This window comes from Camelus dromedarius, chromosome 11, assembly GCF_036321535.1.
Source record: "Camelus dromedarius isolate mCamDro1 chromosome 11, mCamDro1.pat, whole genome shotgun sequence".
NCBI lineage: Eukaryota > Metazoa > Chordata > Mammalia > Artiodactyla > Camelidae > Camelus > Camelus dromedarius.
Window position 1 is genome coordinate 8,384,029 of NC_087446.1, and position 22,600 is coordinate 8,406,628.

Genomic DNA, 22,600 nt, shown 5'->3' on the forward strand with positions numbered 1-22,600 from the left:
AGTCGGGGGCGAGAGCCTTACGATGACAGACAGGGGGAAGGCCCAATCCAGAATTCGGGTAAGTCCCGCGCCTCGGGCCACCGCCCACAGAGATAGTAAACTGCGCAAGGTGCCTCCCACTCAACTCATTGACTCCGAGCAGTCACTGAAGACCGACTTTAGATGTGCTGGCAATCTCCAGGCAATTTTACTGGTAGGATCGATGCCTGGAATACTATAGCGGCTAAAGAGAGGAAATTAAACCTCAGACCTTAGGGAGAATTCTCCATTCACTGTTTCTGCGGAAAGAGCAATTACGAGACCAAAATGAGGCAACCAGCTCAAATAGAAGCACCTCGTTACATTTGTGAACTGTAAGGCCGAGAAATAGCGTCTGTTAAGGTAGTTTCCTATGGGTGATTCTTCCAGTGTCATGAGCGTGGAAAACCCCAATCCAAAATACTATCAACACAAGTTTTAGTGTCTTTTGAATTCCAGTTTCAAAAGACTGAAAAGCTTGATGACATTAGGGGTTAGTCAAACTCTAATAATGCTATGTCCACTCGTCCTAAGCAACAAGCAAGAAAGAGCAACCATTTCAGAAAATAACGTACCCAGATTTAGGGTTTTGGAATACAAGATTTAGCCAGCAAGAGGCAGGGTTCCAAATGGCCTTCAGTTTCAGGGATCTACTTGAGGGTTGAGAGGCAACCTCTTCTTGTTCCTGTTTGCAACTACAATCAAATTTTATCTCTACAAACACAGCTGGGAATCTCGGACAAGGAGTCATGCAGCTCCAAAGGTCTTAATAGTAGTTCTTCATTTTTTTTTCCTGGCTAAATTGCTCACAACTATCCTACATATGCCTCCGTGAGATAGATAAAAATATTAAAATTTCAATTTGGCAGAAGAGACAAATGTCATGGCATTATACTATAGAATAATGTTGATATTTAGCATCTTATCAACTGGCTCTTCCAGAAAGAGTTCAAGTTCAGAATGTGCTGACATCAGATGGTAGGCTAAAAAAAAAATGCCCTTCTCACGATAGGGTTTTGCCCAGAAAAAAAATAAAATTCTCAGAGAAGGTGCTTCTTGAGTTGAATAGAGAAGTTTGAAATCAGATTTTAGAGAGGGAATTCCTTACCATCCTTACATCCTCTTTCTGAAGACAGGTTAGAACCTAGGTTCAAATCCTAGGTCCACTACTTACTAGCTATGTGACATCAAGCAAGTTAATTAACCTCTCTGCTTCAGTTATTGCCTCAAAAAATTAAAAAAAAAAGTGGATAGTTAGTAGTAAATGAGTTAAAATACACAAAACACTTAGTGCTTACAAGCCTCAATTATGAATTTTATGCAATTATAACTGTAACCCTTAGGTGGCTAACAAGTTACAAAATTTTAAGATAATTCAAAAGTTGTCTGTCTCAGGGCAAAGGACTCCCAATCATGTGGTAGGCAGTCAAGCATGTGTGTTAAGTGATTAATTCTGTGCTGAGTTTAATGGCGGTGTTAAAAAGAAACAAGCCCCGAATGGAGTCACTTGTGTTAAGCCCCACCAAGATTTAACATCTAACCTAATTGCAGTTTCAGCCTCTGTCAGGAGTGGAATCTTAAAAGAATCAGTCTGGATTTTCCTAACCAACACTAGTAAGGTAATCTGCCTGATAAGACCTTTTGCCTTCCTGTAAGGGAATGTGACCTTCCCTGAAACAATCCACTCTTTCTTCTGCCTATTAAAAACCTTCCATTTTGTGCAGCTCCTAGGAGCACTTTTCTACTTACTAGACGGGATGCTGCCCGATTCATGAATTGTTTAACAAAGCCAATTAGATTTTCAAATTTACTCAGTTGAATTTTGTTTTTACAGTGTTACAATTTGTTTTACAGTGCTGAAGCAGGGTTAAAGAAATAACTGAATTGTTAAGGGCGATCTTTTCCTTTATTGTTTTTCCAATTTTCTGAACAAAAACCCAAAGGGAAAACAACTAAAGTGGGTGATGAATATTTGCTGATGCCTTCCTCATGTCTTTGGGTAAGAAAAGGGCAAAAGATCCACGTGGGACTGAGTCCATCTTCCTGACACACAAGGCACTAAGATATGCCTTGAGCTAACTCAGAGAGTAAGGCTCTGTGGCCACCACCGTGAGACGAGAGAGGAGCCTGAAACCAAGAGGACAGTGGTGTGTGAGTGGCAAACTGAAATACGACACCAAAGAACTCAAACAGGACTCTATTCCACTTGAAACGTGACTCCCGGAGAGGCACTTACCCTCAGAGCTCCTGGAAAGTGAGGGCGGTCGGGCCCACTAACCAATAGAATTTGCGCCCAACCGCGTAAGGTGGTTTGAAATCACCTGGTGAACGGCATGCTAGCCAAACATAAAACGGTCAGCGCAGGAGCAGCTAGTCCAGGTTGGCGAAAGCACTCTGCCCAAGAAGCCTGGTCAGAGAGAGGTGGGGTAGGAAGAATAACGAAGTGCAGCCGCAGGCCGGGTCGCCGCCCCGGAAAGGAGCCGACGCCCGGGGAAAGGGAGGGGAGGCGAGGGGCGGGACAGGCATCGGGGCGGGACTCCCGCCTGCCGCCCGGCCAGCCCAGCCCTGGAAGAAACAGAGCCGAGGAACTGGGCACCAGCCCTACCTGCGGCAAGCGCCGGCATCGCCGCCGGGCTCCAAAGCCCGACACCCCCAGGGAGCCCAACGCTGCCGCACGGCGGCCACAACCCCGAAACCGGCGCCGCTGACGTCGGGCTGACGTCAGAGGTGACGCCGCGGCGGGGCGGGAGCCGGGACAGCGCAGGAGGGCGTTTCCGGAGCACGCGCCGGGCGGGGGCCGCTGACGTCGGGCTCAGGTGCGCGCGCTCGCCCGCCCGCCCAAGCGCGGCCCAGGTGGTGGCCGGCAGCTCCAGGTGGCGGCCTGCAGCGGTGAGGGGGCGACTGGCTGCGCGTCCGCACGCTGTCCCGGCGGCTCGGGGGACCGGGCCGGGGGCTGGGGTTAGGGGAGCGGCGGGAAGGCGCCTCGCCTGGCACTCACGTGACGGGCGAGGAGGTTGGGGTGGGGGCTGCGAGCTGGGTGGGCCCAGGCCCCCGAGGGCGAGGCGAATTGTCCGGCCCCACCCCTCGCGGGCCTGCCGCGCCGGAGCTTCCCTAGGGCTAGGGCTGGGGCCGGACCCGCCAGGCTGCTTGCCGGGGCTGGCTGGTCCTCCGGGGCGACCCGCCCGACCGCCGGCGCTGACAGGCGTTGTCTCCTTCGCAGGGACGCGGCGAGAGGGCGAGAATCCGCGCTTTCAAGGGAGCTGCTCCCGGCTTGGCCCCGCGGGGTCCCACCGCACTCGAGGGGATGGAGAGCCTCCCCCGAGGCCCCTGCACGGCCCGCGATCCCACGCTGGTCGGCCCTCGCTAGCTGCTTGAAATTTGCGTTTTATCCACCACCTAGGCCTTGTCTCCTGAGTCAGTGGCGTTGTGGTTCGAAAGACATGGAAGAAAAAGAGCGATGTGACCGATTTCGTTCTGTCCTCCTGCTTTGAGGCCTGGTTGGCATTTGCGGAGAGAAAAATACAGCAAGAAAATCGTGGGGGGGGGGTTTGGAGGGGGTGGAAAAGGAGGGTGAAAAGGAAAACAAGGTTTTAGATTTTATACGATTTTTTAAAACGTATGCACTTTGACAGTGGTGGCGAAATACACTAATCCAAAAGTTATCTTTCTATCGAGAAGAGGGGGGATTATTTTTTCCTTTTGATTCCAACCTTTTCTTCCCGTGACAAAGCATAAATCATGGACACCAGAAAATAACGTGGACCTCAGGAATTCTGAAAAGACTGAGAAGCGTACATTCCTCCTCAGGAGGGAAGGGTGGGGTGTTTTTAGCCCTCTCTGGAATCTAAAACGAAAAACATGAGTTGCGTGCCATGGAAAGGAGACAAGGCTAAATCTGAATCAGTGGAGCTGCCCCAGGCAGCACCCCCACATATCTACCATGAGAAACAGCGCAGGGAGCTTTGTGCCCTGCATGCCCTCAATAACGTCTTCCAGGACAGCAATGCCTTCACCCGGGATACGCTGCAAGAGATTTTCCAGAGGTAGGGGACCCCTTCTCCTTGGGATCTTTGTACTTTTCGTGTTTTCTGAATTTTGAGGGGTGGGGCAATGCCTCTGCTGCATAATAAACCTTCACACCAACAGGTATTATTAGCTAGATGCTGTTAGCAGGTACAAGGGACACAAGAATGGGAAAGATAATCACTACTATTTATTGACCACTTACAGTGGGGTAGGCACCCCGCTAAGTCTCAGTTGTGTTATCTCAAGTGATCCCCTCCACAATCCCATGGAATTGTTACTATTTCCAGTTTATGGGTAAAGACTTATGGCCTCAGAGAAGTTCGATAATTTGCCCAAGGTTAACATACGAGAGGTGGAGCCAAGCTTGAATTCAGGTTTGTTGTTGCTGTGCTGTTTACCACTATGCTATTAATGCTTCTCAAGTCCTGCCCACAGGGAGTTTAGAGTCTCGAAGGGGGACAAGATATGTACACTCAGTAACCTGTCATCAGAGTTGGAAAGTTGTGTTTCCATTAGAAAGGTAAATACACAATGCTCACCTTTTCTATGAGGCCATGGGCTGGCCTTGGTGCTTTTCATACAGTGTTTTGAGTAGCCCTCCTCACAGTTGATTTACTGTCTAATTTACTGATAAAGAAACAGGAAGAGAGGTCCAGTGTTTTCTCCATATAGTGTCTAGGTAGCAAAGCTGTGATTTGAAGCTGACTATAGATTCCCTCCCCTCTCTACTTTATTCTAAATCGCTTTCTTACCTACATTGTCCAATGCTGCTGGACAGGTTGGTAGAAGGTCAGCTTTTTTCTCTCAGCTCTGATATTCTAAAATTCTTCTATCAAAGAGTTTGAGGAATGGTTCTGCAGTGTCTGGATGAACACAGTATCACGTCTGTGGTCCACGTCTGTAGCAACTTTGGCAGTGAGCCTCTCTCACTACTCCAGCTTATAAAGAGTTATCCTCTTCAGTTCTTAGTGCAGAGAAAGCTCAAGAATTCTTCGAGAAATGCATATTGGCATTTCCAGAAGACCCTTCTCTGTCTACCTTCATTTAGAGATGACATTATTGCCCCAGAAGGGCCTGAATTACAGCTAGTAACAACCTATTTGGGGTGACTGAAGCATAGGTGTGAACCATTTGTCCTGAAAGAATCATAGGCCCTCTCTTAGAAGAATATTAATTTCACTGTGCTGACAAAATTATAATGACGGTAATTATTTTCCAATGCCAATAATAACCCATTGTAATGTCTTAGCAGGGCATATGTGTCCTTTGCATCATGGCCATTATCTGGCAAGTAGAATGAACTGTCTTCAGGAAATTAGGGCTCTGGGAGGTGAGATAATTTGTCTCAGATCAGTAAGTCATGTAACTGACAGTAGAAAGGAAGCCAGTCCTTTAGACTGCTTCCTCTTGGCCAGCCATTAATAAGTATACCTTCTACTCCTAGTTGGATATTTGCAAATTATTTCCTAGTTGAAGACAAGGGAGAAGGAAATGACTCACAGTGAGTACTTGAATGTGCTTGGTGCTTTGTAACAGTCTTGCAACAACCTTATCAATAGTGATTCTAGGAAACTTGGATCAACTTAAGCAATTTGTCCAGTTTCACTCTGATAAATTTCAAGTCTGACATACCTTGTGTCCATTCGGAAGTTTTTCACTTCTGTAACTTTGGCCCCGATCTGACATGATGATGATCACTCACACAGATGAACCTTCGCTCTGTGCAAAGCACTGTTTTGAGTGCTTTCCTTGTGTTAACTCACTCCTGACACTAATCTTATTATAAGGTAGATTCTGCTATTTCTCGTTTTTCCAGATGAGGAAATCATGGCACAGAGAGTTCACAGAACTGTTAATTGCAGGATTTGGGCCCAAGCTTTGTGACTCGAGGGCCTGCCCTCCTAACAGCTCTGCTGCTTCTTGAGTATTGGGAAGGTGTGTCAGAGCAATTTTATCATCAGTAGCCATTTACCTTGCTAGTAAATTGGGCCTGGATCTGAAGATGTGGACTGTGAGTATAAACTGTTTGTGAATAATAGCAGGACTCTTTCAGCCGTGTTTAACTGAATTAAAGAATGCTAAATATTTGCTAAACACTCACGTGGAACCAGAGTTCTATTCCTGTGTTTTAAAGCTTTAGCGAGTTACACTACATCCCCCAGTTCCCTATCAGCACAATGTGAAGATTCACCTCTAAGTAATAGCAGGCCAGTACATAAGAGAATATACTCTGTCTCCTCTGTATAGAGTATTCTGTGTGGGAAGATTCTGTGTGGATTAATAGAAACAAAGAAGTGTGAAAGGGATCAGAGAAAAAAGCAGAAGGAGAAAAGGTGAGGGAAAGAAGATGGAATTTTTTAAAACAAACATTTACTAGCTGCCTGCAGTGTGCCAGGCACCGCTAGGCACTGTAAAGAAAACAAATTGAACAAGACCCAGCCGCTGGGAAGTACATCTCAGAGCTGTACATTGACCAGGCCTTGAGAACAGATTGCACTGAATTAGAACCATGGGATTTAGAGCAATTTAAAGGGGAAAAGATAATCTATTTGGATCCTAACAGAAAAGAGTAATGTTGGCAGTACTGGGAACTAGATAATTTAAAATTCCCAGGTCTATAAAGTCCTATGCTTTTTTGAAAATGTGGCTAATGAATGGTAGAAATGGGACAAAAATTTTGATGAATGCTATTTGTTGAGAGTAGGTTCATTCTAGCAGTTGAATTTTAGCCAGATAGAAGAAATACAAAAGCAGGGTGGAGTTTAAGTGCAGTTGTGGATATGAGATGACTCATGTTTGGAATAGAAATGAATAGGATTTTAGAAAGGACTAAGCTAATGACTCGGCAGCAACATAGGAACAAGGAAGAGAGGAGTCAGTTGTGACAGGCTCCGTCCAGGATTTGAAGATAGTGGTAATGCCTGCAGTGATAGCAAAAAGAGGTCATTGGTTTGAGAAGGATCAAAAACTGAAATTGGAGAGAAGGTCAGAAACTGGGCAAGTGTCATCAGTGTGCATTGATATAGATGTGGATGTTTGATCTTAAATTTTATCACATATGTGTCTATGCTTTGAAAAAGAAAGGACTTAGAAGTCAAATTATGTAGTAACAATTTTACTAGGTTGTTTTGAAAATCTCAGGCCTCAAACATCTTCACTAGACTCATCTCAATTTTTCTGCAATCAAATGTATGTACACCTAGGTATGCATTACTCTCCCAAATAAAACATCTGTTAAAATCTAAATAGAGGTACTTGGTGCTGGGGGGAAAAGCCTTAATGCAATCTGCAAGGGACAAAGAGATGATAGTTATTGGTGAACATTCTCTGCCACGGAGAAGTCCTCCTGCCTCCCCATTAAAAGTCCTGAGCCACATTAAAAATGGTGGTTTAAGTTGAGAAAAGGTGTTGTTGAGTGTTAAGTTCTAGAGATTTAAATTATCTCATCCAAGGGCCAGCAGGCTCCTCCTCCTCATCATCATCATCGTTGCCAACACCTGGAGTACTTCTGTGTGCCTAGCCCTGTGATCTGTGCTTTATGTATGTAATAACTTAAAAACACATCTGGAAGTTCTGAGCCTTATTTTCTAAAGTCACATCTCTTCAGAACTCATTACAAGAAAAAAATTAAAGGAGGAAAAGAATCTTGATGAATTGTCTCTACAAGTCCTTTTCATTAAAATCTGAAACATTACCCCAGCCAGACACAGTGGTAACCACAAGAGAGGACCAAAGACTTAACTGAGGGTACAGACATCAGTGGAGACCTGGACTAGAGCCCATCTTCTCGCTTGTGGATCACTGCAGATCTCGTGGCTCTAAACCTCTGCCCATGGTGACCAAAATGAGAGGCTCATGTCTAGTCCTGAATTTCTATGGAAATAATTAAGAGTCCTGAATGGAAGTCTCAAGAAAACATTCCACTGGGACAGAACAGAATCCCATGGAATTCAGTGGGATCTGTGCTTTGAAATATCCAGGAGACTGTTCAGCGTAGCCTTAGGTTTAGTGGTTGAATCCTCACTCTGTCACTCCCTAGCTGAAGATGACTGTACCAGTCACCGTAACATTTTGCACCTCAGCTTCCTTATTTACACTGTGGGGTTAATCTCTATCTCAAGATTGTTGGAAGGATTAAATGATAAAGCTCAGAAAAGAAGCTAGCACAGTGGGCACTTGATTATTGTTGAAGTAAAAACAAGTACTAGTATAATGGGCACACTGAATGGACCCCACTTATTCAAACGACCACTCCTCTGGCAGTGAGATGGAAACCACTCTCAGCATTTCCTATATTGATTGGTTTGGCAAGCACATGGTTATGCAGTTGCCAGGGCCCAAATGTGAGAGATATAGAGTAGATGAGTCATCCTCTTAGCTTCGGGAATTTACTGTTTGGGTGGACATGTGTAAAATAACTGAATTCTTCAATGGTCCTGTGAGATAAGGATCATTCCTATTTTTACAGATAAACTAACAGGAATGGAGATCAGATCTCAAAATTGGTATTGATGCTGCTTGGATGTGAACAGAGAGATGTGTGGTCCTCCTGATCTCCCTCTTTTTTCTACTACACTGGAGCCAGGGAAGATTCCATGGAAGAGATAAGGTGTTAGGTTGAGCTTGAAGAAGCTTTAGGATTTAGCTTGTAACCAGAAAATGGATAAAAGAAAAGAGGTTACATGGGCTTGGTGCCTGAAGTACACTAAGCCCAATGAAAGGGAAACAGCAGGCTGAGTGGGGCTGGGAGGGTTGGAGTTGGCCAACCAGGCAGTTGGCTCCATTGCCGGTTCTTATATAAGTGAGTGGAATGATACCTTTAGCGAGTGTGGCAGGAATATAGGCTGAATAGGTGGAAGGAGCATTTGGAAGGAACCTGTTTCAAAAATCCAGGTGTGAAGTGAGCGGCCTCCTGTCAGGGCACAGACAGTGGGAATAGACAGGCAAGGATTTGAATCTGAGAGAGCAGATGTAGGACAAGAAGAAGAGATCCTTGCAACACTAGTTCCAGAAGGTGCACCTCAGAGAAGAAGTTTGTGTGGTCAATGTTTAGACCCCCTCGCCTCAAGAGTCAAGGTAACTATCAGCATACTGGGGACTTCAGGAAATTCTGTAGGAAGCCTGTTACTGATTCATTCAGCCCTTACTGTATTGAATGCCTTCTGTGATCCTCTGGGAACACATTTGGGAAAGTGCGACACTAAGGGTTGAGCCTGGTAGGGACTTAGATGGTGAAAGAGGAGGAAGACTCAGCAGTTTCTTTGTTGGAACCTTCGTGCGCCTGCTGGCTCGAGACTTCACTGAAGGTACGGAGAAGATGCTGGAAAACTAGTGAAGGGAAAGGAACTTTATACATCTTGAGCTTGACTTTCTTTCATATGCTTTCTCATTTAATCCAAGTGCCCAAGAACCCACTGAGAGCTTTTATCTTATTAAGCTACATTTTAGGCCCAGGCCGAGAGACTCAGCTAGCCTTTCCTCTTATCAGCCTGTCACCACCACCCATTCTGTTTCTTGAGTCCTTGCCATGAGCAGTAAGCAGAACTTTGGATTCAAACAAACTGCAATTTGAATCCTAGTTCTGTCACTTAAAAAGCAAGTGATCACAGGCTAATCATTTTAAATCACCAAACTTCAGTTTCTAAACCTATAAATGGAAGTAATTCATAGCATCTCATAGATTTATTGTGAGGATTAAGTGAGATACATATGTGAAAGCGTCTGTCAGAGGACGTGCACAGAAGTCTTCACTCAGTGGCAGTTATTATTACAGGTTAAACAAAGTTTGGTTGCAAAATGTCCTTAATGCCCCTTCTTTGCTGACTCTGGATGCTGGTTTCACTGATACTTAGAGGAAAAGAGTGAGGATAACAAAATAAACATGGAGAACATTTCAACAAATGTCCCTTGAGCACATGTCATGTGCCAGGCACTCTTTGAGGGCTGGTGATGTAGTGTTAACAGGCTAGAGAAGGCCCCTGCTGCCATTCTAGTGTGAAAATACAGACAAGTGAGGCTGTGACATGCCCAGTAGTCAAACTGTCCGTAATTAAATTAAAGCAGGTGGATGTAAGAGGAAATGATGAGGTGACAGGGAGCAACTTAAGGTCGGGTGATCAGAAAAGGTCTCTAGGGCAATAACACATGAGACCCAAATAATGGGGAGCAAACCGAGTGAAGATCTGAGGGAAGAGCATTCCAGGCAGAAACAGTGAGTGAGCGCAGAGGCCCTCCCGGGAGAAAGAGCTCTGTGTGTCCAGGTAGCAGAGAGGTCTTTGTGCTGAGAGGTAGGGATGAGGTCAGCGGGATCTTCAGGGCCTTGCAGGCCAGGGGAAGTCGTTTAGATTGTATTTAAGTGCTTTGGGAGCCGTTGGAGAGATTAAGCAGTGGCAAGAGTATGTTTTATGTTGGAAAAATATCATTATGGTTGCTATGTATAGAGAAGTTGGAAAAAAATTTTGTAAGATTTCTGAAGTTTTTAGAATTGACCTAAAGATCTTATTCTCTTCTGGAGATGGCATTTAGCAACCTGGTAGACATCTGCTCTCTGCTTTTATTCCTAAGGAACTCGTGACTTTGCCCTTCCTCCCCTTCACGCGAAGGTGAAAGACATGCTGCCCCTTCCTTCAAGATGCTTTTCCTCAGGTCCTGGCCTGAGCAGCCTGTGAAAGCAAAATAATAGGGTTGGAAATGCCTTCAGAACTGACCTTGTCTTGAGATGAAGGAGTGGCTAAAGAGGCCTGGCCCAAAATGCTTAAAGCTAGTGGGCAAGTCAGACTGTAGTTGAGTATTGTTTATCTAGCACAAACTTTTTTTCAATTTGTTTATTTTTTTTTAATTCAGTTATTTTACACACACGTATATTTGGAATACCTTTAGGTGGGTCATGCATTCCAGTTTAATATTGGCCTGACTACTTTATATTGCCTGACATTTGGTCCCAGTTCATACATTTATGTTACCTGTCTGGGCCCCTGAAGGCCTTTGAGTATTTGATGATTAATGATTACTAAGTATGCAAGCCTTAAAAAGAAAGCATTTAAATTGTAAAATAAATAAATAAGAGTAACAACAAATATTACGTATGCAAATGAAAATACCAATACTATTTTCCAATGTTAAAAAAAAAAAAAGCCTGTATCAAGGCAGGAGGATCAGCAAGGAGGAAGACTGCAGAAATGGGTAGGCTGGGGCCTTCATAAATCAGATTCCTTTGTGGAACATTCTTTGTACTCATTGAATTCACTGTAGACACGCTTTTTAAATGGCAGGCAGATAGATCCCACCACTATTGAATTATTGTTTTGCATAAAAATAAAGGCAGTCCCTAGGGCAGCAGGAGCCCAGACTACAAAATACTTGGGTAAGAACTGGTTATATTTACTTGAATGGGAGGAAACAGGCTTCCAGGGGCAGCAGTGTAAAGTGTCCTGTCCGTGGTCGTGCAGGGCCAGGTGGGGTTAGGCAGACCAGCAAGTCTCAGCTTTCCTCCTTTGACACTTGTAGGTTGTCTCCAAACACCATGGTGACCCCCCACAAGAAGAGTATGCTGGGAAATGGGAACTACGATGTGAACGTCATTATGGCAGCACTTCAGACCAAAGGCTATGAAGCTGTTTGGTGGGATAAGCGCAGGTAATCCAACCAGACTTGATTTGATGAGAACTGGCACTCAAGTGGGGAGGTGGCCAGTTGTGGCATTACAGCCAGGGGACCTTGGGGGCTTGGCTGCCTCAGAGCCTGACACCATTCCTGTTCTTCAGGGATGTCGGCGCCATTGCTCTCACTAACGTCATGGGCTTCATCATGAATCTGCCCTCCAGCCTGTGCTGGGGTCCACTGAAGTTGCCACTCAAAAGGCAGCACTGGATCTGTGTTCGAGAGGTGGGAGGGGCCTACTACAACCTCGACTCCAAACTGAAGATGCCAGAATGGATTGGAGGCGAGAGCGAGCTCAGGTACCTGTGTGGCTGCAATGGTGGCAAGTTAAGCTTATTTTTGGTTATTTGACAAAGGAAATTCCTAGCTCCTGGGATCCTCTCCCTGCTGTTACTTTAGAATCATAGGGTCTCAGACTTGAAAACCTTAAATCTTTGATGGCCCATGAGGATGTTAAGTCCCTTTGGCAGAGAAGTCCCAGCACCTGGGATGCTGGCTTTCTGGTCTGGTAGGACTGGTGTTGTAACGTTCTCTAACTTAGACAACTGTGACAGTATAGCTGTCAGTTCAGAGAAAGGAAGACAGACATTTGGGCCCAGAGAGGGCTAAATTTCCCTGGGACCAAAGAAAAAACTTTTTTTTTTCCTCCTTCCTTTTTTTTTTTTTACCAATTAGAAGACCTTACTTTAGGGTACGTTGGGCCCTACTCCTCACAGAACTGCTACTGTTGGTAGTAATATATGAGGATGAGCAAAAATTCAGGTTGGAAATTGAACTAGACAGCCTGAGGGGTAACCAAATGTGGAGTCCTCCAAGAAGACATCACTACTAGAGAGTGTTGAGGATTGCCGTGGGTCTGAATGACAAGGTTACTGTCTGGTGAACATGTGACCCCAAGACAGGAATTTGCATTTTTACTAGCATTTCATCTTCTCTTTCATCTACCCTTTTCTCCCTTAGGAAATTTCTAAAACATCATTTGCGAGGAAAGAACTGTGAACTCCTGCTGGTGGTACCAGAAGAGGTGGAGGCCCATCAGAGTTGGAGGGCTGACGTGTAAGGCAGTTCTGCCCAACCTTTCCTCACCTCCACCCCCTAAATCCTCTGTGACGTGCTGTGGCCTATACCGTGGCTCTGCCCTTGCCACTTTCCCAAACATCTCATCGGGTTTTTCCCCTCAGATTTTGACAGTGCAATAGGACAGACGTGCGGACTGTTTGTTGTAAGAACCAGCCAGCGATCCTCGTTCCTGGGAAAGGAAAGTAGGAGCTCTGCGTGCTTAGGGCGAGCTATGGAAGACCCTTGCCATATTTAAGGGAGGAGAAAGAAAGGTGGGTCCTAGCTTATTTTCCCCATTTCTGTGAGGACGTGACAGAGGCTCTGCTGGAGTTAACTGCTGCTCTGACTCATCTGGAGATGCTGTCTCCACTTCCCCTTTCCTGGCAGCCAGTGGGTCTGAAGACACAGTACATGCAAAGCCTGTGTGGCTGGCCTGAAGGACCCAGAGCAAAAAGGCCTCTCAGGAAATCATCTCTAGAACCATAGCAGAAGTACAGCATGCTGTCTCCAACCCTTCCTGCCACCCTCACCCCATTTCTAAGGGTGGTTTATGGCCATCCTTGGAATTTTATAATGAAACGTTCTCTAATATTCCACTCTAGGTGGTTAAATCCTGCAGTTTTGTAGTGTGACAGGAGGTATCTAAGAGGATGTGGCCAAAGCCAGGCTGGGGCAGGCACGGGCAGCCTGACTGCCTCACTGGCTCACTCCAGCATTGTCCCTGCCACTGCACCGCACTGGTTTAGGAGGCTCTGGGCGACAAGATAGGCAAAAGGGCAATATTCCCAGTTGACCCACTCTGGCAAAATCAGGGAAAAAATGACTGCCTTCGACATCAAATTCCACTAGTTTGAGACAGCTGAGCAAGGAAAGTATCGTGAAGATAAGTCTTCAGAGATTGGGAGCAGCTAGAGTTGGCAGGAGTCCTAGGCGTGGAGTCACTGTAGTGACAAGAAGCAGAGCCCTCAAGTTGGGTGGATGTGTGCGTATGTTTAGGACTTGGGTTTGTCATCTCTGTAGTTTCCTTTACAGATCAACTGAGAATTGACCTGCCCCCTACCTCTTTAAATAGTTGTAGGCCACTTTTCTCCCCATAACTTTGGAAAACAAAAGAGGAGGGGAAGTAAGTGTCATACCACACTGCCTGTCACCAAAGTGGTTGTGGTTGCCTCAAGCCAGGTGGGCGGGCAGGGATGGCCTGTCCAACCTTGCAGATCAATGGTCTTGGCAGGTCTGAAAGCTGCCCCACTGGCCAGACTTCTCTCCAGCAGCAGAGCTAGCCTGGGGCTTGCATGTCAAACCTGAGCAAGCTTAACGGGATGAGGCTGAGGCTCTCTCCCCACTGTGACTGGAGTGCATGTTTACACCAGCACTTTTCTGCACATGTATCTTCAATCCAACAAGGCCATTTTTATGCTGAGTAACAGGCCACCAAGCGGCTACTGCATTACACCCTCTCAGCAACTGGTCGCAGTCTCTTCTTCACCATTTTCTACACCAGACCTGCTTGGCACCACAGGGAGCTCTTTCCCCCTGCACAATGACATTCCAACCACCACCAGCCAGAAGTTACAGCCAACCTTGCTGATTGTCACAAGCAGGACCTTGGGTCCATTGGCATTGTCAGTGATGTAAGCCATTTCTTGGGAGGAGGAGGAAACTCCTCTCCACCAATCTGCTTGGGCCTGTGCAAATGGCACTTCAAAGGAGTCCCCATGCACTTGGAGTCCATGAGCCAATGGGATATGCAAAGATGCTTAAACATTTCAGGGCTGGTTTCTCTGTTCATATCCAATTCCGGTGCTTAGGAACAGGGACCCATGCTGATGCCCAAGGGCAAAAAGCCCCACTTCCTTCAAGGAAGAGGGTGGGCCTGACCCTAATGCCCAGTAAGGGGCAACCCTAGGCTTTTTGTTTTTCTTGCTTTTATTCCCCTTTTTTCGTTGGCCTTGTGCTGGGTTTGTTTACAAAAGATGTATTTTGTTTAACCAAATATTAAAAATGTAAAATTCTGTACATGAATTTCATGTCTCAATTCTGTAATAATGCACAATTCTTTAAAAGTTGAATTTTACTATGATGCTGCTTTAGAAGGAATTCACTACCATCAGAAGTCATCTTTTAGAGACATACTGTGCCCTGACCAAACCTCTCACTTCAGAAGTCCAGACAAAACACTCACCAAGGATTTGGTTCAAAAAAGCCCGAGGCACTTTTCAATGTATAAAAACTAGGATCCATACTATAAAGTACTCTATCCCTAATTTAAGTACAGGTTTTCTTTACTGACCAGTGACCAGTGTTTTTCCCTGGTTAACAAGTGGAAGATCGTGTTATCTCAGTGAAGGGCCTGGGTAGCCTCAGCACCAAGTACATAGCAGGATCCTGAGTTAGACTACGTTTGAATTCAGATCAGGCATTTTCTGTGTGGCCTGGCACAGATCACAACCTTCGTTTCCTCCTCCGTAAAATTAGACTACCACCTTCTAAATTGTGTAGTTCCAGTAACCCACATAAAAGGCTTAGTACTGTTACTAACACCAGGCTAATAAAAATGTATGTTAAATGGAAAAACTACAAGTTCAAAGACAAGTAGGGCTGCAGTTGGATTCACTATCAATAGCTCATTTCAGCAACTAGTTAACCCTCAAACGGCTCAGGTTTGAACTAAGTTGGGTCCAGTTACATGTGCATTAAAAAAAAAAAAATACCAGTGCTACACAAACTGCAGTTGGTTGGAATCACAGAGAGAGAGCCAACTATAAAGTTGTAGACTTGACTGCGCGGAGGGTTAGCCCCCCCCAACCCCTGTGTTTAATGGTCAACTGTATTTTTAAAAGAACAAACCCTAGGTGTTCTATTTGTAACTTTCCCACCCCCAAACTAGAACTCAATAGTATGTCATTCCTTACAAAGCCTTTGTAACTGTACAGTGTCATTAGATTGTGTACGTACACAGACCCAAGCCTTTGTTGGTGGAGCTGAAAGTGACTGACTGCCTGAATTCAGGGCAAAGGTGACTATTAGGTTCTTGGCCCAAAATGAATTTTTTTTTACCTTTGTAAATTTAACTTGGGCCTATGGGGGTCAATCAGTGTTAAATGGTGGTGCTGGCTCCGATGAAAGGAAATGTGAGGGGCAGTTTTCTTTGCCCTTCTAAAATGGTCTAAGTAATTTTGAGGTATGTATTAAGCACATGGAGGACATTTTTGGTTGGAATCATTTTTAATATTTAAATACAAAAAGTGAGCACTGAATTTTTTTTTCTCTTTTAGACACACACACACACACACACACACAGGTCTAACAGCCAAAATATGCAGAGGAAATGAGCTCCTGCTCTGTCCTCCACAGTCCCCATCCTGTGGCTGAAGCTGCTACAGGCCCGCCCTTCCTCCTGTTCCAACATATGTGGAAATTCACAGTGGCTGCTTCACAGTGCAGCTGTAATGCATTTTGTATTTTATAGTGTGCATGTCCCTCCCCAGCATCTCTATTCTTAAAAGAAAAAACCATCGTGAACAGTCAGGGGTACATCCTTCCCAATGGCATCAGCTTCTACCCCACAATGGAATAGTGAGGAGGTTTTCTAATCAGGAGTAATTTAGTGAAACGGGATGGTCAGAGGTGGAGTAACCATCTGCATTGCTGCACTCTGGTATCAGAGTGAGGACAGAAGAAATAAGTCAGGACAGCGTGGCGGGCACAGTTGCAAGTTGGGAGTCTCTCCATGAGAATGTGGGGAGAGTTCTCCCCACCAGGTTTAGATAGATCAGTGTGCCAAAGTTAAAAAAAAAAAAAAATTATCCAATAATCAGCAGTTCAAACACTACTGAATTTTCAAACTTCTTCCACCAAGACAGGTCAACTATAGCAGTAACAACCTAGATCTTTCCGGGAAGTGAAGGCAGAGCCCCTGGCATTCCTCCTGACAGCCCTGTGTTAGGCCCTAGAAGTATCTGGAAAAGAAAAAGAAGAATGTAAGGCACTGTACAGACCTAGGAATCTCATTTTCATCACACTTGTTGGGGCAGACAAGGTCTACAAAAACAATGCTGAGGGCAGTTAGATACCTAAAAAAGCATGGGCCGGATCCCAGTCCCTACCCACACGTTGACCGCCCTACCCAGGTGCTGGAAGAATAAACAACCTGTGTCTCCACTACTGGCAAAAAGCCCAGGGTCTGGGCTCACCTGCCGTTGCTGCAGTTGCTGCTGCTGCTCCATCTGCAACTTCTCAGTCTCAAAGACGACAGGAAGAACCAGGATCATGAAGGAAGTGGTTCCAATCCACAAGGCTGCCCTGGAAAACCTGCAGAGGGAGCATGAGCATGACGGCGAGACAAGTGCAGACAGCTTCACCAAGAACAAACCAGTAACCAAACCTCTCACACCGTATACTCCAACGTTTTTGTTAAGCATATTCTACCTAACCCTTGCACCATACACCTTACTCCTACCAGAAAACGGGAGGAGCAGTTCTGGTGCCTGTACATCTAGTGAGAGCAGTTTGAACAATTTGAGTTCTCACAATGCTTCTTATACAGTAATTATCTCACATAATCTGAAATATCCTCACAACGACCCCTGTCCGCTAAGAATCCCCATGCTACAGTGAAGGAAACTGAGACCAAGAAAGGTTAAGGTAACACCAGTCCAAGGTCACTCAGTGATCTAGGTGGCAGGCTGGCCTCCAACCCAGATCTGCTGCTTCCAAAGCTCGTGTTCATTTAAGGCACCTCAGTCACACCAGGAACGCACCCAATGTCTTTGCCCTCGTCCCTTACCTGTACATTTTTTGAGCCACGAAGAGGGAGAGATCAAAAGTAGCTCCAGCCGCGGACCGGACGCTCTCCGGGAACATCTCTGTCAAACCCCACAGTCTCTCCGACAGGGTCTCATCTAGCTGTGGTAGAGGAGGCGCGGGTCTGGGCCGAAGCAGCGGCAACGACCCCTCGACGCCGGGACATGCCGGTCCTCTGGAGCTAGGGTCCCCTGGAGCTAGGGCACCCCGGCCCCAGCGAGGCCCTCACGCCGCCTGCTGGAGATGCCTCCGCCCGGACCTTTCCGAGCTCCGCGACGCGCCTTCGCCCGGATCCCTCAGCACGCGGGGCCCACATTCCCGCTCCCCGCCCGCAACCTCACTCCCCGCTCCGCGGGGGCCAGTACCTCCTCGTCGTCTTCCTCTTCCAGCTCCTCTTCAGGCTTCTCGGCATCGCCTTTCGGAAGCAATTCGTCCGGGGACAGGGGCACCCCAGGGCCGGCGGCTGGGGCGGCGGCAGCCATGGCTGAGGGGAACACCGGAAGCGGAAGAGAAGAGGCGAGTGCAGCGCAAGCGGCGGACAGAGCTGCCCTTCCGGGAGCCGGAGGCTGAAGGGCTCGGGGAGAGCGCCGCCCTCTGGCCGCCTTCAGCCGAGGGCGTCTGGGGCTTTGGAGAACGTGAGACACCTGGAAAATATGTTAAAGCACTGTGTAGGGGTGCTTCCTGGTAATTCTGTTCAGCAGAGGATGGCTGTGTCCCAGGTCTCAGTTGAGTCCCTGGGACATGCCCCGCCAAGTGTGGGTCCTTGGCTTCGCGCAGAAAAGAATTCAAGAGTGAGCCACAGTGGAGAAAAGGTAGATTTATTTAGAGAGATACATACTCCATAGACAGAGTACAGATTGTTTTAGAAGGCAAGAGAAAGACCACGAAGTGTTGGGGTTGGGTGCTCAATAGATACACACTCCATAGACAGAACGGAGACTATCTCAGAAGACGAGGGACCGAGAGGCCACAAGGCGCGTTTTTAATGGTCTCCAGAACTTCATATGCTAACACGTGGAAGGATTATTCCAACTACTTTGGGGGAGAGGCTGGGATTCCCAGGAATTGGGACATCACCCACTCTTTGACCTTTTATGGTTAGCTTTGGAACTGTCATGGCCCCTGTGGGACTGTCATTTACCATGCTAATTTATTGCAATGAGCATATGATGAAGCTCAAGTTCTACTGGAAGTCAAATTTCCTGCCATCTTGGACCTCAAGGCTCCTTGGGAGTTGAATTTGCCACCACCTTGGTGTTAATTGCTGTTATTTCTTGAATGGCTGTGCCCTGCCCTCTTCCTTCCTGTCTCATATAAAATGGATGAAAATGCTTCTTTTTATAACATGCCCCACAAGTTCTTAGTACAAAAGTAATCTGATATACTTATTTAGCCAACTGTGGAAATGAAGACTCTTGGGATTAGACAGTCTCAATTGTCCTGTGCTTACATATTTGGGGGAGAAGCAGCTGGAGTTAGCACTTCCTCCTGATAAGAGTCCTCAGTCCTTTTCATCTTTGGACAGGGCAGCTCTGAACTATAAAAAGTCTTCATGTCACAAAAATGTGCCTACTGTATGATTCCATTGTATAAAGTTACAAACAGGCGAAGCCAATCTATGGTGAGAAAGACAGTGATTTCCTTTGAGGAGGAGGAGGTAATATTTGGGAAGGCAAGAGTTTCTGGGATGCTGCTCAAATTCTATTTCTTGATGTGGTTGGTGTTTCCATGGGTATGCCCATTTTGGATAATTCATCAGGCTGTATGTACATTTATGAATTATGCTTTTTACATGTCTTTCTTTCTTTTTCTTCTTTCTTTCTCTCCCCCCCCCCCTTCATTTCCTTTCTTTCTTTCTAATTTAAGTAGGCTTGAAACTGGGCAGGATCCTGTGGGGCCCTCCCGGATACAAGTTCTTTCAGTGTCCTCTGTTTCTCGTTTGTAGGAAGTAGGTTTTTCAACCTCCTAGACCTTCCCCCAAGTTCCAAGGGGCAGATTCAAAGAGTTCCTAGTCAGGGAAAGGAGGGAATGCAGAAACAAAGGAGGAACAGTGAAGAACCAGTAGAGCAGCAATTAAAGCAGAATCCTGATTCCTCCCCAGGACATATACATAACAATACCTTTGAGTTTTGCAGGAACTAAGGTTCCTACTCAGGCTGGGCACAGGGTTCCTGGAACACTACCTTGTTACCTCACCACCAACCAATCAGAAGGAAGTCTGCACCCAGTAGATGGTAAGGCAGACTCTGGCTCCCTCCCCAAATGATTCTCCCTTTAAAAACTTTCATGGTCGAGCAGAATCTTCAGAGTTGGTTTTTGGACACTAATCTGCTTTCTCCCCAGGTTGCTGGCCTCCTGAGTAAAGCAATCTTTCCTTTTCAACCAACACTTGTCTCTCAAGTACTGGCTTTGGAGAGCAGCTGAATCTGAGTTCAGTAACAGGCTAGCTCTACATACATGCAAGGGCAGCTTAAGAACCCAGTGCCAATGACTTTTGATTCTTTTATAGGCTCTTTTAAGAAATGCTGGAAGACCATCACTCTTGAAAGCAGAGAAGACACTCTCATGTGGAAAGTACAGACAGCATTGACTCTGATGAAATAAAATTCATATTTTATGGAAAGACAAGAAAAATTTAAACATAAAATAAGCATAAATTTGTTCTTTGCCCATTAGCATGTATTATGCATCTGCATTAACCAGACCTCCTTAGGAGATAACCTTCCTTCTTAATCTTGTAAAAGGCCACAGTGACCCATGACCCACTATTTGCTTTGCACAAATAGATCTGGATTGTGTAAACTGTCAGCAATACATCATTCAACATACAGCCCGCAGCTTCAAAAAATAACTGCTTTGACCTCTAACACATGGAACATTTCTGAGAGTCTTTTCCCAGATTATAATACTCAACATGGCTCAAATAAAATTTTCCATTTCTTTCTTAGATGGACTAAGATCAATTAATCTCCCCCCCCCCCCATCGGTAACTCCAAGTGGAAAGTCACAATGCAAATGTGAAAAAGTCCTAGGAAACTTTTGACCAATTAATTTTGTTTATATTCACAAAAACAGTACATGACTTTTAAAAAAATCTATGTTTAAGGCTAAAAGAGCTCTTTCAATAATTATAAAATTGTCAAGGGATAAGAAGAAATATTGGCGGGGGGGTGACAGTTCAGTGGTAGAGCAGGTGCTTAGCATGCACGAGGTCCTGGGTTCAAAACCCAGTACCTCCATTAAAAAAAAATAATAATTTTAAAAAATAAAAGAAAAAATACTGGGAATCAGGCATTGCAGAGTGTGCAAAGACTTAGGAATAGATGAAGTGATTTAGAAAAGGTAAAGTGAGAAGGGAAGACAGAATAGAGCCCTGTGGAATCAGACAGGTCGGGGGGTACTTAGTCAAATTCATAGAAAGTAGAGTCAGTTTTTAACAGGTATATAGCTTCAGTTTTACCAGATGAAGAGTTATGGAGATGGATGGTGGTAATGGTTGTACAACATTGTGAATGTATTTAATACTACTTAACTGTATGCTTTACAATAGTTACAATGGTAAAATTTATGTTATGTGTGTTTTGCCACATATATTTTTAAAATTAAAAACAAAAAAATCAGAACTATTCCCCCAAAAATCTCCTAAAAATGGTCAGTGGAGGGAAGAACACCTTCTTACCCCACCCCAAGAGGTTCAAGGAGGAGCTGGTGGAGGAGGGAAACCTTCACTGAGAAATGCTCAGTAGCAGCAATGAAGACATATGGTAAGAATGATGTCAGCCCAGGGCCTCAGTTGAGGGACAAGTAAGGATGCCATCAAGTGAGTGATGATGTCCCATGCTGGGTACAGAGGTGACTCTGCCATCTGGATGGAGATGAGGTGTTCTAGAACCCTGCCCCCACCTCCTCTCATTCCCTGTCCCTCAAGTGCACGATCCTCACCTTTCCTGTTTCTGTCCTGGTAATGCAGCAGTTCCTAATTCAGTTCGTTGTGGAGCGTGGGTCCCTTCGAGATTTTACAAAAGCTATAAGTAAATAAACCACACACATTAACTCATATCTGTACAATTGTGCACATGGACCCCCTCACTAGGCCTCAGACTGTAAAACTTCCTCTAATTGTTGGCACTCCCTTCCTCACACCCACAGAATTTTCTATCTCAGCTCTCCAGTAAGTTCTTCCTTAATGTGACACTCAGCACAAAAACAGATAAAACTGTTGCAGTGATTACAAAAGATACATCTAGTAGATGCCACTATCTACATGGGTGCCCCCATAAGCAGTAGACTTCATAAAGGTTTTGAGGAGGAGGAAGGTGAACCAGAACCTAAAGGACATATCTGCCCAAAAGGTAAGATCTCGAAAGCATATAGCATTTCAGGTGTGTGTGGGGGGACCAACAAGGCTTAGGGTCGTGAGATATGGGTGACTCTTTTTCCCTGTTCCTTTAGAGACTTCATTAATAGGATTATCCCTGACTTCGCTCACACGCCACATTCATCAGCAGACACTGGTGGGCTCCACCTTCAAGTCATGTCTAGAATCTGACCACCTCACCTCCTCTACTGCCACCTCCCTGGTCCCCGCCTTGCCCCCTTCAGACTGTTCTCACCACACTGAAGCCAGAGGGATCTTTTTCTTTTTTTTAAAGTCAGTCATAGCATTCCTTTGCTGAAACTCTCCAATGGCTTGCTTCCCTAACTGTCCAAAATTCAAGTCCTTTTTCACTGCAGAGCTGCCCCACACAAGGCTCCAGCCCCCTCACATGCCAGTGGTGGTGCAGAGGGGACCCACATCACTGCGACAACCAAAAGGACAACCTCCTGCTTCCACAGGTTTCAATCCTGGCTCGCTCTCCCTCCAGCTGTATGACCTTGCTGGGTTTGTTTCTCCATCTAAAAGCAGGGGATGGTAACAAACTTGAAAAATTCTCATGAGAATTAGAAATATAGCCCTTCTTGGTTTATGTCCCAATAAATCTATCATAAGTTGAAAATATCTTAAGTCAAAAATGCATTTAATACACCTAACCTA

The 22,600-nt window shown here is 45.6% G+C and overlaps 2 protein-coding genes across 5 annotated transcripts; one reads left to right on the forward strand and one right to left on the reverse strand.

Annotated features, from left to right (window-relative positions):
* Positions 1-38: 38 nt before the first annotated feature.
* On the forward strand, positions 39-14,778 carry JOSD1 (Josephin domain containing 1). 4 transcript variants are annotated; one of them, XM_064491442.1, is made up of 6 exons: positions 39-58; positions 3,239-4,061; positions 11,551-11,679; positions 11,808-12,002; positions 12,664-12,759; positions 12,885-14,778. In XM_064491442.1, the coding sequence occupies exons 2-6, from the start codon at positions 3,877-3,879 to the stop codon at positions 12,889-12,891; spliced, it is 612 nt and encodes a 203-aa protein (XP_064347512.1). In that variant the 5' UTR covers positions 39-58; positions 3,239-3,876; the 3' UTR covers positions 12,892-14,778. The 4 variants fall into 4 exon arrangements, with proteins under 4 accessions (XP_064347512.1, XP_064347510.1, XP_010981871.1 ...); XM_064491440.1 differs by lacking the exon at positions 39-58 and adding an exon at positions 2,761-2,907; XM_064491441.1 differs by lacking the exon at positions 39-58 and adding an exon at positions 2,776-2,834.
* Positions 14,779-15,968: 1,190 nt separating this feature from the next.
* On the reverse strand, positions 15,969-21,638 carry TOMM22 (translocase of outer mitochondrial membrane 22). The gene is made up of 5 exons (XM_031463283.2): positions 21,508-21,638; positions 17,931-18,209; positions 17,549-17,667; positions 16,956-17,073; positions 15,969-16,721 (listed from the first exon to the last, which is right to left on the reverse strand). Exons 2-5 carry the CDS (start codon positions 18,045-18,047, stop codon positions 16,647-16,649), a joined length of 429 nt encoding a protein of 142 aa, XP_031319143.1. The 5' UTR covers positions 18,048-18,209; positions 21,508-21,638; the 3' UTR covers positions 15,969-16,646.
* Between the last annotated feature and the right edge of the window lie 962 nt (positions 21,639-22,600).

What these genes read in the sequence shown, in the direction of transcription:
- JOSD1 (XM_064491442.1), top strand. Translation starts at nt 3,877, where the DNA reads ATGAGTTGCGTGCCATGGAAAGGAGACAAGGCTAAATCTGAATCAGTG. An exon ending in CTGCAAGAGATTTTCCAGAG is followed by an intron (nt 4,062 to 11,550) that starts GTAGGGGACCCC and finishes TGACACTTGTAG; the next exon opens with GTTGTCTCCAAACACCATGG. An exon ending in GGAGGCGAGAGCGAGCTCAG is followed by an intron (nt 12,003 to 12,663) that starts GTACCTGTGTGG and finishes TTTCTCCCTTAG; the next exon opens with GAAATTTCTAAAACATCATT.
- TOMM22 (XM_031463283.2), bottom strand. Translation starts at nt 18,047, where the DNA reads ATGGCTGCCGCCGCCCCAGCCGCCGGCCCTGGGGTGCCCCTGTCCCCG. An exon ending in AAGAGGAAGACGACGAGGAG is followed by an intron (nt 17,668 to 17,930) that starts GTACTGGCCCCC and finishes CCTCTACCACAG; the next exon opens with CTAGATGAGACCCTGTCGGA. An exon ending in AGCAACTGCAGCAACGGCAG is followed by an intron (nt 16,722 to 16,955) that starts GTGAGCCCAGAC and finishes TTTCTTTTCCAG; the next exon opens with ATACTTCTAGGGCCTAACAC.